Source organism: Pollachius pollachius (assembly GCF_949987615.1).
Source record: "Pollachius pollachius genome assembly, chromosome: 19".
Taxonomy (NCBI): Eukaryota; Metazoa; Chordata; class Actinopteri; order Gadiformes; family Gadidae; genus Pollachius; species Pollachius pollachius.
Window position 1 is genome coordinate 17,333,951 of NC_136952.1, and position 15,307 is coordinate 17,349,257.

At 48.4% G+C, this 15,307-nt stretch overlaps 1 protein-coding gene across 3 annotated transcripts in view; it reads right to left on the minus strand.

Moving 5' to 3' along the window:
• Positions 1 to 15,307, minus strand: part of jmjd1cb (jumonji domain containing 1Cb) — a 98,471-nt gene that overhangs the window by 22,712 nt on the left and 60,452 nt on the right. For 2 of the 3 annotated variants that reach the window (XM_079756932.1, XM_079756934.1), the window contains 10 exons: positions 10,498 to 10,609; positions 9,956 to 10,080; positions 9,180 to 9,347; positions 7,650 to 7,691; positions 6,337 to 6,586; positions 4,942 to 5,505; positions 4,201 to 4,825; positions 3,161 to 4,115; positions 2,058 to 2,258; positions 207 to 376 (listed from right to left, as the gene is read on the minus strand). In XM_079756932.1, coding sequence (XP_079613058.1) covers positions 207 to 376; positions 2,058 to 2,258; positions 3,161 to 4,115; positions 4,201 to 4,825; positions 4,942 to 5,505; positions 6,337 to 6,586; positions 7,650 to 7,691; positions 9,180 to 9,347; positions 9,956 to 10,080; positions 10,498 to 10,609 — 3,212 coding nt within the window. The remainder of the gene's footprint in view (positions 1 to 206; positions 377 to 2,057; positions 2,259 to 3,160; positions 4,116 to 4,200; positions 4,826 to 4,941; positions 5,506 to 6,336; positions 6,587 to 7,649; positions 7,692 to 9,179; positions 9,348 to 9,955; positions 10,081 to 10,497; positions 10,610 to 15,307) is intronic. The other variant, XM_079756933.1, reaches the window with a different exon arrangement.

Below are 15,307 nucleotides of genomic sequence, written 5' to 3' on the forward strand. Positions count from 1 at the left end.
CAATCCTGCTAGCTTGATGTTTGTATTCAGATCAAAAAATGTTCATAACATACAATTTAGATTCAAACCAATGGATTTGGTCGACCTCCAGTCAATGATATGACAGCACCACTTCAAATCAATATCTAGACAGACAACCCCTGTGACGGAGGCGTACTGTCCGCCTTGCATTAGTGCTGGGTCTCCCCATTGACGGTAGTACTGACTCCTTGTGCAGCTCTGTGCGGCTCCTGGACATGGGCGGGCTGGTGTGGGCGCCCATCATCTTCAGTGAGGGCCGCTGGGAGTCTGCGCTGGCGGGCCGCACCGGGACGTGGCTCAGCAGGGACAGGCCGTCCCCGGCCACGGTGGGGTGGAGCCATGGGCTGGCCGTGCTCTGGAGGAAACAAAAGGCAAGCCTTCATTATGACACACGCAGGGACTCTTTAAAGCTCTTCAGCATATCCCAGCGTTGTGTTTGTGTTTTGCCCTCTTATGCCTCGTTCTATTGAGGCTGTGTATGTTTGTGCTCTCTGGTGTATAGCTGATGTGGTGGTGTATATGCCTGTGAACCACCTTGCTGGCTCTGTAAAAAAAATATAAAAAAAATACAAGTTTGATTGCTTGATGAAAGCGCAAACAAATACTATCTACTGCTACAATACCCCAGGAGACGGTAAACCAGTCATGAGTACTATCTACTACTAGAATATTACTACTAGGACACAGTAAACCAGTCATAAGAACTATTACTATTAGAAGAGCCAGGACACAGCCATAAGTACTATTACTACTAGAAGAGCCAGGACACAGTAATCCAGCCATAAATACGATTACTACTAGAAGAGCCAGGACACAGTAATCCAGCCATAAGTACTATTACTACTAGAAGACCCAGGATACAGCAATCCAGCCATAAGTACTATTACTACTAGAAGAGCCAGGACACAGTAATCCAGCCATAATTACTATTACTACTAGAAGAGCCAGGACACAGTAATCCAGCCATAAATACTATTACTACTAGAAGAGCCAGGACACAGTAATCCAGCCATAAGTACTATTACTACTAGAAGAGCCAGGACACAGTAATCCAGCCATAATTACTATTACTACTAGAAGAGCCAGGACACAGTAATCCAGCCATAAGTACTATTACTACTAGAAGAGCCAGGACACAGTAATCCAGCCATAAGTACTATTACTACTAGAAGAGCCAGGACACAGTAATCCAGCCATAAATACTATTACTACTAGAAGAGCCAGGACACAGTAATCCAGCCATAAGTACTATTACAACTAGAAGAGCCAGGACACAGTAATCCAGCCATAAGTACTATTACTACTAGAAGAGTCAGGACACAGTAATCCAGCCATAAGTACTATTACTACTAGAAGAGCCAGGACACAGTAATCCAGCCATAAATACGATTACTACTAGAAGAGCCAGGACACAGTAATCCAGCCATAATTACTATTACTACTAGAATACCCAGGACACAGTAATCCAGCCATAAGTACTATTACTACTGGAATACCCAGGACACAGTAATCCAGCCATAAGTACTATTACTACTAGAATACCCAGGACACAGTAATCCAGTCATAAGTACTATTACTAATAGAAGAGCCAGGACACAGTAATCCAGCCATAAATACTATTACTACTAGAATACCCAGGATACAGTAATCCAGCCATACGTACTATTACTACTAGAATACCCAGGATACAGTAATCCAGCCATGAGTACTATTACTACTAGAATACCCAGGATACAGTAATCCAGCCATGAGTACTATTACTACTAAAAGAGCCAGGACACAGTCATCCAGCCATAAGTACTATTACTACTAGAAGAGCCAGGACACAGTAATCCAGCCATAAGTACTATTACTACTAGAAGACCCAGGATACAGTAATCCAGCCATAAATACTATTACTACTAGATTACCCAGGATACTGTAATCCAGCCATAAGTACTATCTACTACTAGAATACCCAGGACACAGTAATCCAGCCATAAGTACTATCTACTACTAGAAGAGCCAGGACACAGTAGGCGGTCTGGAGGACGTACCCTCCTCAGGGAGGCCTCTGCGTTGACGGCGGCGGCTGCGCTCTCTGGATGGACCCACTTGGTGCTCGGGGGGAGGTTGAGGCCTGGAGGGTAGCTGGCAGGCGCTCCATTGGCGTACTGCCAGAGGATCGGGTACAGGCCCAGTCCGGCCGCCCCGCCGTGGGCCTGGGCCAGGAGTGAAGGAGGAGGTGGGACCTGGGCCTGGGAACAGACGAAACGTTACACATCCACCAAGAGCTTCCATCAACACCAAGGACGTCCTTCTTTCCAAGGGCTATGTATGTTCAGGGGTAGGGTATAAGTGTAACAACAAGTTGTAGGGTATAGGTGTAACAACAAGGGGCAGAGTATAGGTGTAACAACAAGGTGTATGGTAAAGGTGTAACAACAAGGTGTAGAGTATAGGTGCAGCAAAAAAGTGTAGGGCATAGGTGTAACACCAAGGGCTAGACTCTAGGTGTAACAACAAGGAGAAGAGTATAGGTGTAACAAGCAGGGGCAGATTATAGGTGTAGAGTATAGGTGTAACAACAAGGTGTAGAGTTTAGGTGTAACAACAAGCTGTAGAGTATAGGTGTAACAACAAGGTGTAGAGTATAGGTGTAACAACAAGGTGTAGAGTATAGGTGTAACAACAAGGTGTAGAGTATAGGTGTAACAACAAGGTGTAGAGTATAGGTGTAGAGTATAGGTGTAACAACAAGGTGTAGAGTATAGGTGTAACAACAAGGTGTAGAGTATAGGTGTAACAACAAGGTGTATGGTATAGGTGTAACAACAAGGTGTAGAGTATAGGTGCAACAAAAAAGTGTAGGGCATAGGTGTAACACCAAGGGCTAGACTCTAGGTGTAACAACAAGGAGAAGAGTATAGGTGTAACAAGGGGCAGATTATAGGTGTAGAGTATAGGTGTAACAACAAGGTGTAGAGTATAGGTGTAACAACAAGGTGTAGAGTATAGGTGTAACAACAAGGTGTAGAGTATAGGTGGAACAACAAGGTGTAGAGTATAGGTGTAGAGTATAGCTGTAACAACAAGGTGTAGAGTATAGGTGTAACAACAAGGTGTAGAGTATTGGTGTAACAACAAGGTGCAGCCTCACCTGCATGAACTGCTGCTGGTGTGACGGTGCTGGGTGTCCGTGGGCCAGGGCCAGGTGCCCCAGCGCTCCCGGGGAGTCCAGCCGGGGGTGTGAAGCCAGGAGAGAGGCGGTGGGAGGCGGGGGCATGGCAGGGAGCACTCCCGGAGGCAGCAGGTGGGGGAGAGCCGAGGAGGGCGGTGGAGGAGGGTGGAGGATGTGCGGGTGAGATGTGGAGTGCGGAGACTGGGAGTGAAGAGAGTGCAAATGAGGGTGGAGGTAGGCCCCGACGTGGTTGGAGGAGACGCTGGCCGCGTTGGCCACAGAGTTCTCGGCGTCGGTGCGCACGAGGGCTGGGTCGCGGTACACGGTGAAGGTCTCGTTCTTGTCGATGATGAGGGGGCTCTTGGTGTAGTTGCTGCCGTTGGAGCTGCCGGACTCAGAGCGAGGGTGGAGCGGCTTGAAGCCGGAGCGCGGGGCGTCTGGCGGCTCTGGCTTGGCCCCTGCGCGGGCTATCGGGGAGGGAGGGGTGTCTGAGTATTTAGGCATTTTATGCCTGGAGACCTCGGGGGAGGTGTGGGGTTTGGGTTTGGAGCTGTCCAGGAGCACCTGCTGGGCCTTTGCTTTGAGCAGGTCAGAGGGAAGCAGGGCCATGCCGGCGCTGTGGTAGGGGTGGCTGTGGTGGTTCTGAGGTTTGGGGCTGGGGCTGACTCTTGGTTTGCACAGCTCGGCGGCAGGATGTGCCTTTACCTTTTGGGATGGGGATTGTTGGTGTTTTCTGGTCTCTTCTGAGGGAGAAGGGCTCTTGATGCATGGCAGGAGGCCTGTGTAGTGTTGTGGGTGCTGCTGCGTGGGCTGGAGGTGGTGATGCTGCTGATGATGAGGAAGAGGATGATGATTGAGATGGTTATGGGGGTGTTGTAGGGGAGTTTTCTCTTTTTCCACTGGCACTGCAGGCTCAGACATGGAGGTTACCGGTCTGAAAAAAGGATTGTATGCATTTAAAACATGCACCATAATTATTGTAAAATAGTCATAATTGAAGGATGGTCCAGCGTTCTTACCTGATGACCTCGGAGTGGGCAAACTCCATCTTGTTGCCAAAGCTGCGGACTGCTGCTATGGGGCCAGCTCCCATGGGGCCAACTCCCATGGGGCCAGCTAGTATGGGGCCAGCTCCCATGGGGCCAGCTCCCATGGGGCCAGCTCCCATGGGGCCAGCTCCCATGGGGCCAGCTCCTACGGTGCCAGCTAGTATGGGGCCAGCTCCTACGGGGCCAGCTAGTATGGGGCCAGTTGCTATGGGGCCAGCTGCTACGGGGCCGGCTCCCATGGGGCCGGCTCCCATCGTGCCAGCTCCCATGGTGCCCTGCCCAGGTGAAGCAGGTGGTATGGGCGCAGGCACAGGTGCAGGCAGTGGCGGCGGTGGCGCGGGCTCAATGTCCAGCCCGCGGCGTCCACCCTCGGAGGGACAGGGGGACGGGGGTACGGGGGGAGAGGAGACGGGGGAGGGGTTGAGGGGGAGGTAGGGAGACAGGGCTGTGGACTCCTGGGAGGCCAGCAGCGCCGACACGGCCTCCGAGCTCTCACGGTGCACCGTTGCCTGGGCCTCCTCCGTGATGTCCATCACGCTGTTGCTATGGAGATGAGACGAGGACGTGGCCGATGGCGTCTGGGGCCGAGGAGTGGCTGAGGAGCAAAACAAAGACGTGGTTTGAGTAAATCTTTATCAATCTGCACCACATGTTTTCAATGACATGTGTAGTCAGAACATGAGTCTAGTGTGAAGCTCTTCCATGCGGTACCGTTCACAGTGCTCTTGGTGCTCTCCATGATGCAGCCCTGGACAGCCGTGCTCAGCAGGGGGGCCAGGTGTTGTCGTGGTGACCGAGGGAGCTGCGTCACCGCCGTCAGCTCCTGTTCCTCCTTTGTCTCCGAGGAGCCCGTCTCTTTCACCACGCAGCCCTTCCTACTGTCCTCCGACCCTCGGACCTCGGTCCACGGCGATAGCCGGCCAGTGAGCGACGGCAACTCGCTGAGTTTAGAGCCCGCGGTCAACGCCACCGGCTTCTCGTCCTCCTCCATTTTGGAAACGCTGCTGGCGATCAGCTCCCCGCCGCGGCTCTTCAACTCGTTCTCAGAGTTGGGCTCAGAAGAAGAGGAGGACGAGGATGAAGAGGAGGACGAGGACGAGGAGGAAGAGGAGCAGGAGGAGTGGATGGTCCTCTTGTTGTGGGGGTGCTCACTGTCGCTGCTCTCCGACAGGTCCGAGGTCGTCTCTGTCTTCAGCCTCTTCAGGCCGGCCTTTTTCTCCTGTTCCTCGGTCTTGCGCCGCTTGTTGACGGTCGGCTTGACCTTGGGCTTGGAATCTGCACGGAGAAGCATCAGTCAGAGACACATCTCTGAGGCGATATAAGCAGCACCAGTCAACCCTGTGGTTCATGATATACTGTGAGGCAGTAGCAGGCACAGTGCTTTTCAGTATTTGGTCCTGTTCTCCTCATGAAGGACAGTATGTTGTGGTCCTGCTACTTTAAACAAATTTATTTAATTAATTCCTATCTTCAAGCATCCAGCTACTACTATCAAACCCATAAGGTGTATAAAGTAGCCTGACATCGCCAGACCACTTATGAGTCTGCTACCTCTCAGTTCATTTTGGATTTCCAAAGTGTAGAACCAACGAGCTCCGACCAAAGCGCCTTAGGACGCAGTTGGATAGACCTACAACCAATCAGAACAACGGTCTGTGTGACGCAGCACTGACCGCTGTACTGGTGAATTACATTTGACCAAATTGAGTCAAACGCCCATCTAACAAAAATCTATTTATCAGCAAAATATTTACGTGCAATTTGATATTATTTGAGAGCAAATGTAGCGGTAGTGGATAACGAATCCGACCGCAGATTCAACAGACCACCGACAACCAGCAGCAGCCATCTTGGTCAGCCAATCATCAGATTTAACCACCCCCATATTAGATAAAGGGTTGTGGGCCCGACCCCGCCCAGGTCCACTGGAAAGGGTCAGAACGGAGGGGGGCCACACCATCTGCCAGAGCAAATAAAACACCAGCTCTGTTCTGTCTGGTTCCCAGGCCAGTACAGAACTCCCCTTACTTCATTACCAGCCTGATGACACTCCAGTAACAACATCAGTGATGATCAGTTAGTATGTGTAGCCCCCTGTGCCCTCACCTCTCCCCGGCTCCTCCCTCCTCTCCTTCTCCTCCTCGGGGACGCTGCTGTCCGACCCCTTCCTCCTGGAGGAGCGGGCCCCACGCTGGTCCCGGGCCCCGGGGGAGTGGGCGTGGCCTGCCGATTGGCTGCCTGGCTGGGCCTGGCTCTGCTGCTGAGAGGCCATGGCACCCTGGGAGCCCTTTGCAGCACTTCCTGATGAGTTTGTGATGGGCCGTGGGCTGTTGGCCTGGGCTCGTGTGTAGTGACCCTGATCAGGATGACGTTGGAAAGATTCACTCATACAGCAGAATGTAGCCACACACAACTTCTGTATCTCTCTTCTCCCCTGTGTACTGCAGCTCTTCTGTAATGTGTAATGTATCTCTCTTCTCCCCTGTGTACTGCAGCTCTTCCGTAATGTATCTCATCTCCCCTGTGTACTGCAGCTCTTCTGTAATGTGTAATGTATCTCTCTTCTTCCCTGTGTACTGCAGCTCTTCTGTAATGTGTAATGTATCTCTCTTCTTCCCTGTGTACTGCAGCTCTTCTGTAATGTGTAATGTATCTCTCTTCTTCCCTGTGTACTGCAGCTCTTCTGTAATGTGTAATGTATCTCTCTTCTTCCCTGTGTACTGCAGCTCTTCTGTAATGTGTAATGTGTAATGTATCTCTCTTCTTCCCTGTGTACTGCAGCTCTTCTGTAATGTGTAATGTATCTCTCTTCTCCCCTGTGTACTGCAGCTCTTCTGTAATGTGTAATGTATCTCTCTTCTCCCCTGTGTACTGCAGCTCTTCTGTAATGTATCTCTCTTCTTCCCTGTGTACTGCAGCTCTTCTGTAATGTGTAATGTATCTCTCTTCTCCCCTGTGTACTGCAGCTCTTCTGTAATGTGTAATGTATCTCTCTTCTTTCCTTTGTACTGCAGCTCTTCTGTAATGTGTAATGTGTAATGTGTAATGTATCTCTCTTCTTCCCTGTGTACTGCAGCTCTTCTGTAATGTGTACTGTATCTCTCTTCTCCACTGAATCTCTCCTATGTAAGATTAGCTAACAGTGCACGGACTGGGAAGTGAAATGCACCAAAAATAAATAAAACCTATTGCTTAAAAGAGGTCAAGTGGGGTTGAGTGGGAAGGTAGGAGGAGGAATTATATATATATATTCTAATTCTATATAGACAAACCAAAACAAAAGTATCTCATACATTTATTTTTTACTGATTTTGCCTGAATCACTAAATGTAATTTTTCTTGTGAGGTAATCTTTGTTTCGCTGACTCCATGAGAAACAGATGTTTTGAAGGCTGGTGCCCGTGGGTAGGGGTAGGTACCTGAGTGTTGCCAGGGGTCCCGCTACCTCTCCCTCCTGCCGTCTGGGGGACACAACAAACCAGGAGACATTTGTTAGGGACCAAGAGGATTGGCTGGTTCATAGAGAGATCATCAGAGTTCCATGTGCCACATCAGATCCTGATTCAGAGCTTTAAATGGCTCTCCTCAAAGTTCAACTGATTTGAACTTTGCCCTAGTTATGCTCGACTCATTGTTCTCTCTGTGGTCGTGGAGAAACAGTTCCAAGAAGATCTGTGTCTCCACAGCCGTTCGGATCCACAAGAACGACAAAAGCATTGAAGCAGATACACAGCTCACAACAAACGTTACACAGTTGTAAGACACGACAATTTGGATTTGTGGATATATATTCAGTGTATCAAGTCAAGTGTGGTCAAGTATCATTTATCTATTTACATCACAAAACTTGATTTACATGTGTGGACTTTTTAAATACATGTAGGTTATATTGGCACTACATTCACTCAATAAAGGTAAGGCCTATTTACGTTTCTTACACACAGCATCCATAGTGGTAGCATTATTGCATCCATAGTGGTAAACTACAATCATTCACCCTCGAACTATAGTTTTCACTTTCTGTTATATGTATTAATCATTCATCTCGATAGCAATCTGCGCTACAAGCCAATGTTTACTGCACTGTGGTACGTAAACATAGCCTGCTTTTGATAACATGAAGGTGTGCAGTTGTGTTTGGGATATCAACTTTCTGTTAAAGAGTGATAGCCAAATTGCATATATATATACATCAGGCACCGTCATATTTTTGTTGCGTTTCCTTCTGTATAGGTTAATGAGTGCAATGAGAGAGAATCATGAATTCAATTCGGAGCAAGTCATTGTGATTCTCATTTTATGAATAATTGTGCAGGCGTACGTCAAGCACTGTTCGGCATAACATTTGATAACTTGATAGATGTTTTATGTGCAGTATTCCAATTTCTGTTTCTTAACCACATTGCTTCAAGTAAACAGCACCACAGAAGTCAGTGTAGACGCCCGTTTGATAGGCCTTCTTTTGGTTTTGGTTATTAAACCATTAAATTAATGAATGGTGGCTGCTTGGCAGTGTCCCCTGAGCACTTTAGTAAGACTAGTTGTTAGATATGGCCTTTTAGGTGCATCCTATCAACAGAGGTTCCCTCCACATGGTTTTTTTGACACATGTCTAACCTAATGAAGGTATCTCCACCAGCACCGCTCACAGGGAAGAATGCCAAGAAGGACCAAACTACCCCCCCTGCACAGCCAGGAGACCGTGATCAACAACATTAAAGGGTTCAGCCAGCTCTATGAACTCCACGGCATGAGCGCTGATCATTCTGGACATAAGCTGATGAGGACATGTGGCGTAGGAACCAAACGGGTGGCCATCCCCCCAGGAATCTAAACTCAATCCAAAATACTACACACAAAGCAACGGCTGCACTGCCTGCCTGAACTGGGCCGACCACATGCTGAGGCCGCAGCTGTACGTCGGTGTGGGGTGTGTGGAATGCACTCACATGGACGGAGCTGCTGCCGCTGCTGTTGTTGTTGTTGTTGTTCTGGCTGGATCTAGACCTCCGTCTGGAGGTGATGCCGATATTCTCTCCCTTCAGCAGCGAGTGGACCACGTCATCTAGGAAGGTCATCTGGATCATTGAGGGGTCCACGTTCTGAGGTTCCAGCACCTAGAGGGGCCGGACAGGGTTAGCCATGGAACGTGCTCCAAGAACAACGGACTACCACCAATCAAACAGTGGAAGGGCCTGTTTTAATGGATGCCAGTTGGCTAAATGGGGCTAAGAAGTGTGTTTTTTGCACAAAAAAAGACCCAATAAGAGATTTATTTTTGATATCCATTGGCTTTCCTTGCTTGTGGATATTCTTTCAAATTTTAATTCAGTACTTTAAATCAACGTGTTATACCATGTTGTTCTTAAAATGAATGTGTTGTAATTTTGACACCTAAGTGACCGTCTTAGTCAGAGTATATGTCTGAGAAACACTGGTGCATCTGAAATGTAACTTCCTCAGGAGGACCTTGCTTAGCTTGGTTATTCAGACTTCCATCATCTTGCTTATCTTGTGAAAATAATGTATTAAAGGTATGGTAGGTGTGTTTCGAGAGTTTTAAAGAGAGAGCAGAAAAGAGCAGAAGAGATCAAGATTTTGTAGACCTTTTTACTCCCTGCATCTATGTGCGTGTGCATTTGTGTGTGGGTGTCTGTGTGCGTGTGTGACTGTGTGTCTGCGTGTGCATGCATGCGTGTGTCTCCTCGTGTGTGAGTATGCTCACCTGATCATTCATGACGACCATGTTTCTACTGAAGAGGTCATGGTGAGTAATGATGCCAGTGAACCACTGGGTGGCTGAGTCTTGTCTGTACACGCGCACACGGTAGCCATTCAGCGAATAAGGACCTGGACCACAGAGAAACACAACAAATGGAAGGGACGGGAGCCAAAAGTCATCAGTACAGAGCTGAGAACCAAGGGGAAAGAGCTGAATGGATGTCTGGAACTCATTTGAGGAAATGGCGCCGAAAAGATGTAATACCGCAGAAATACCTTCCAACGAACAATAAAGCATTGCCATGGTCTTACAATTTATTATCAAGACTTAATAATGAAATGCTAAGGTGGGTCGGATGTTTTTCACAGCCAACCATATAATGTTTTGAGGTTTGTATGTGAAAGCAACCCAAAACCTAACTTCAGATCTATGTCATGAACGAAGAACACTCAGAGGAGCTGAGTGCGTTAAAGACCCCATGTTTTTAGTGCAGCGGGTTGGTAGATAAATGTACGTAAGTAATACACTGCGTGTTGAATAACTACCTTTACCTTGCATGAAGATTTCCTGAGCCTTCTGGTCTTTAAGCCAGCCCTTCACCTCTTCATGGAGCTGGGGGTTGTCTCTTAGTACAGGGCTCTGGCTGTCCACTTCATCCTACGACACACAGAGAGAAACAATGTGAGGGGATGACCCACATGTACACACAGCTTCCTGTCTGGTAGTAGATCACATGGTCCGGATCCAAAGGCCAAACACAGAGTGCCTGGGGAACGAGGATGAGGGCCACCAGGCTGGAAGCCCAGCACAAAGGGGTTCAAGAGGTCACGGACCACCTCTTAATCCCCATTGGCTTTCCTTAAACAACTAACAGACTACTAGTAAAGGTTATCAAATCAGAAAGCGGAGATGCAACCAAATGGTTTTAGTGCCATCCGAGCAGTCACTAGATACTCTAGAGTGGCTGAAGAGTTTGGCTTATATGGACAGATAAGGCAATACAGGTAATACAGCATCTATAACCTTATTATGATATTGTGACACAATAGACCGGATATGTGAAACATTTGTCTGATATTATCTGACTGTATCTGGACTACCTTCTAAGAAGTGACCTAGTGATCATTAACACATTGACATGAAGCCACTTCCCACTTCCAGAGCACCAGAGCAGTGAGAAGAGTGAGATACTATCATAGCTACTGGATGGCACGACAACACTTCCTGTTAGCCACTGAGGATGTGAGTCACTTTTCCTGGTAATGACCTCTGGTGACCTGCTCCTACCCACACCCTTCTGGCTGCGAGCCTCAAAGCTCCCTCTATATGTGTCCAACAGTCAGGCCAGCTACCAACGACCCACTTTACGCTACGAACAACCGCTGTGTTAGTGTGCACACATGCATATGAAAACACATGCATATGAACACACACACACACACACACACACACACACACACACACACACACACACACACACACACACACACCGGAGTGAGGGGGATGCACGGTATAGTGAGGGAGGGGGGAGGAGAACAAGGAGTGAATGCGAGGGAAGGCTGTCAGCCCAAGGTAAGGAAGAGGAGAGTGGGGGAGGATGGATGAAAGGAGGAGTGGGAGTAGAAAAAGACCATGTCATGATTAATTCAGCGAGTGGCAGGTTGGAGTCTACACACTCAATACCTCTATCTCTCTCTTCTGCTAATCCTGAAGACATTATGTTCTATACCTCGGTGCCTGCACCTACGCCAACACAGGTTCTTTCAGACAAAACACCGCCTTGCATAAGCCAGAGTGAACACGCTTCGCTTTGGCCTCTCCCCCTCCATCAATGTTCAGTCCAAACAGACGGTCTCCGTGGGAACTGCCAGTACGTAGCCTCCCATCCTCAACCCTCTGACTGTTGCCCGGCACTCATTCTACTGTGGGGGGGCAGGGGGTGGACTTCCAGAACTGCAGCCTAGATGTGGTGATGTCTTTCAGTTCACCTTCCCCCGGCCTCCTCCCTCTTTCCACTCCCTCTGTGTGTCTCTCCCTGCTTCTCATTATATCTCTTTCACACGCCACCATTCCGTTCTGCTGCATTGTTCCAGTTGTGCTGAACAGGGCCAGAGGCTCCAGTAGAGTCAGACACCAGGTAGCTGGGAGCCCCCATAGTCGATAAACCTACGCTTTACACAATATATATGTCTACATTGGATCTTTGTTCAACAACTCTTTACACCAACGGCACAACACGCTCTGAATCATGTGTTAAGCAAAGGGGTTGTTTATGAGAGACCAGATTCAATCTAGATGAGAAGTTATCGCTAGTCCATCTACATTGAGTGTGAAGTACCTCTAAACAGGGGTCTGGTTCCACCTGCCTGTCTAGACAGAGAAAACATGAGTCTCTTCATCACCAACTCACAACCACTTTCTAACCACGATAGGAAGAGACTAAAACGCCTTTGGCAACAAGGACCGTTACTGTAGATGACTTCTCTTCAAGGCAATCACAAAAAGCATTAGCTGGTCTAGTTTGATACCATTCCGCTTCTCAATGAAACAATGAGGTAGACTGTAATATATGGTCATATATTCTGCACACCACAAGTCTCACTTTCTAGACTCGGTTGGACAAAAGAATCCCCTAAGAAAAACTAAAACAAATGTGAAAATGTAACCATATAAAAAGTGTGTGTGTGTGTGTGTGTGTGTATGCGCGTGTGTGTGTATGCGCGCGCGTGTGCGCGTGTGTTACACATATTTTTACTACGTTCTGCTGTCTATTTTGGCCAATGGTGGGCCTGATTTTAGACAGTTACCAAGGCAACACAGTCTCCATGACCACCAGATCACCAGTTTCTCTGAATATCAGGCAGGCCTGCCAAGCGAGGGTCTGAGGAAGATGCATTGTTGAGCGGTGAGATAAACACTGGTGTTGTTTCCATGGATTCAGATCAGACAGCCAGGCCAATTATACATTGACAATTATATTAGGGCTGTCAATCAATTAAAAAAATGACTCAGATTATTCACTTGATATGCTAAATCAGCATCTAATCGCAATATGAAAATATGCTTGGGGGAGAGCCCGCAAATGATGATATCCCAGTTTGAAAACATGAGTGTGTCAGATAAGGAGGGCGTTGAGAAGCAGCGACTCCCGTGGTACAACATGCTGAGGTGTGCGGCTCACGTTCTGACTGCCATCCAGAGATCAACCACAGGGGAGCTCTGGTTACCTCACCGCCAGCTACAAATCGGGGCTTATAAATATTGAAGTTGTGAACGTAGCCAAAGTTATGGCCATTTATAATTGACTGTACAAAAATGGATGGTAGTTAGCAAGCGGACTCCAGACAGGAACGGACCGGCCATCGCTCTCTCTTCAACCCACAGAGACACAGCGACATGTCAACCTGCAGCTGTCAACCCCGCTCGCCCTCGCACGGGGGCCCCAACGCCGCCGCCGCCATGGCCCCCCGCCCTGGAGGAAATCACCTCCACGTCTGGGGGCAACTTCACCTCCAGAGAGGAACTGATTGCATCAGTAGAACAACTGCCTTGCCACGCTGGCAGACCAGGCATGGGCCCTATTCAGAGTCCAGACACGAGCTACACAATGAGGAAGTGCTTCATTTGTGTTAAAACATTTACCGTTACCGGGCCCGTTTGTATCATGATTGTAACGGGTTGCCATAGAGTGGTTGGAGGTAGAATGCTCATTTATCATTTCTCCTACTGTCTGCCGTCAGGATTTAATGATAGGCCAACGAGGTGCCGGGACATCATTACCTCAGCCAGTGTGTTACCGAATTTTATTGGGACTGAATCAAACATAAAGAAGTGACCTATCGAGTCGACTTTCTCATCAGAAAATAACGTCTGCTAGCGGGAGATAAACATAAATGATACTCAGCAGACGTTACGTTTTGACAGCAGACTTATTCATAGTTGGAAGTCTTAGAGGGGTATATGTGTCTTTTTTTTCAAACAATCGCAAAAAGGAAATTGTTATTCTTCCATCACAAAATGCATGAGTTGATTTTTGTTCCACAGAGAGGACAAATCCTCATGGTGTCTGCCTTTGTCTCACACCTGGAATGACCACAGTTGCCCAATGGTACTCAAGTAGGAATGGTCCAGGAACAGTTTAATACTGAGCCTCGTCCAATGACATTCCCCCATCCATGCCACCCCCTGTTGTGTCATGACTCCCCCAGTACACTGACTCCTTCTCCAAAGGGTGGGCTGGGCCTGTAGGCCAGCTGGCTCTGTTCTACAACATGGATCACAACATGTGTAGAAAACAGCGTGTGGGAAATGACATGACAGAGTGTGTGTGTTTGTGTGTGTCTGCGTGAGAGTGTGTGTTTGTGAGTGTGAGATTGAATGTGTGTGTGAGAGTGAGTGAGTGATTGTGTGTGAGTGATAGAAAGAGAAAGAGAGAGAGAGAAGTTGTTGTTACAGTAATGTGACGCGGGAGTAAATGTGGCATGTGATGGGGAAGAGGGTGCTGGACAGAGTGAATGAATAGGCCCAGTGTGTGTGTGTGTGTGTGGCTTGTGTTGAAATGGAGAGAGTGACAAAGACAGACTGACTGAGTAAGAAGTAGTCAGAGCAGAGAGAGACAAACAGAGAAGGGGCAGAGAGAGAGAGAGAGAGAGAGAGAGAGAGAGAGAGAGAGAGAGAGAGAGAGAGAGAGAGAAAATAAAAGAAAGAAAAAGAGAAAAAGAAAGAAAGAGATAGAATTGTGTTCATGGCCTTCCAGGGCATAAGGCCATAAAGTTAGTCTGGGGGTGCTGTCAGCTGCACACCACCAAAGGAGGGCTTGTGTCTGTGTGTGTTTGACTCTCCAAGGGATAGCAGCTGCAGCCTGCTTATCCTCTAGCCCCCCCCCCCCCCCCCCCCCCTCCCTCCCTCCCTCCCTCTCCCTCTCTCTCTCTCATGTCAGACGAAGGGTAGGGTTGGCTAACTAAACAGTGACTTCATTGTACAGCTTGTGCCAAACAGAGCTACTTCTACTCCTTCTTCTGCCCCCTCCCTCCCGCTCTCCTTCCTGTCCAGCAGAAGAAGAAGAAGGGGGAGGGCCGGTCTGCGCCACAATGAGTTGGGGCTTCTGTCCTTCAACTGCAGCCCCTGTTTTTGGTCTGAGTAACTTGGGATGATTGGTGAGTATAAATATGAGTAAGAGTGCCTGGACTCTGTATTGAGTCATCCATTGACCTCCGGAGCTCTGGGCCACCCCTCCACCTCCTGTCTGCCACCCTGAGCAATCTCGTATTATAATAGTCTGGCCATTAGAACATCACATCGTGGACTCAACCTCTTCTAGGTGGACTCATGGTCACTTCTTATTGGTCACAGAGA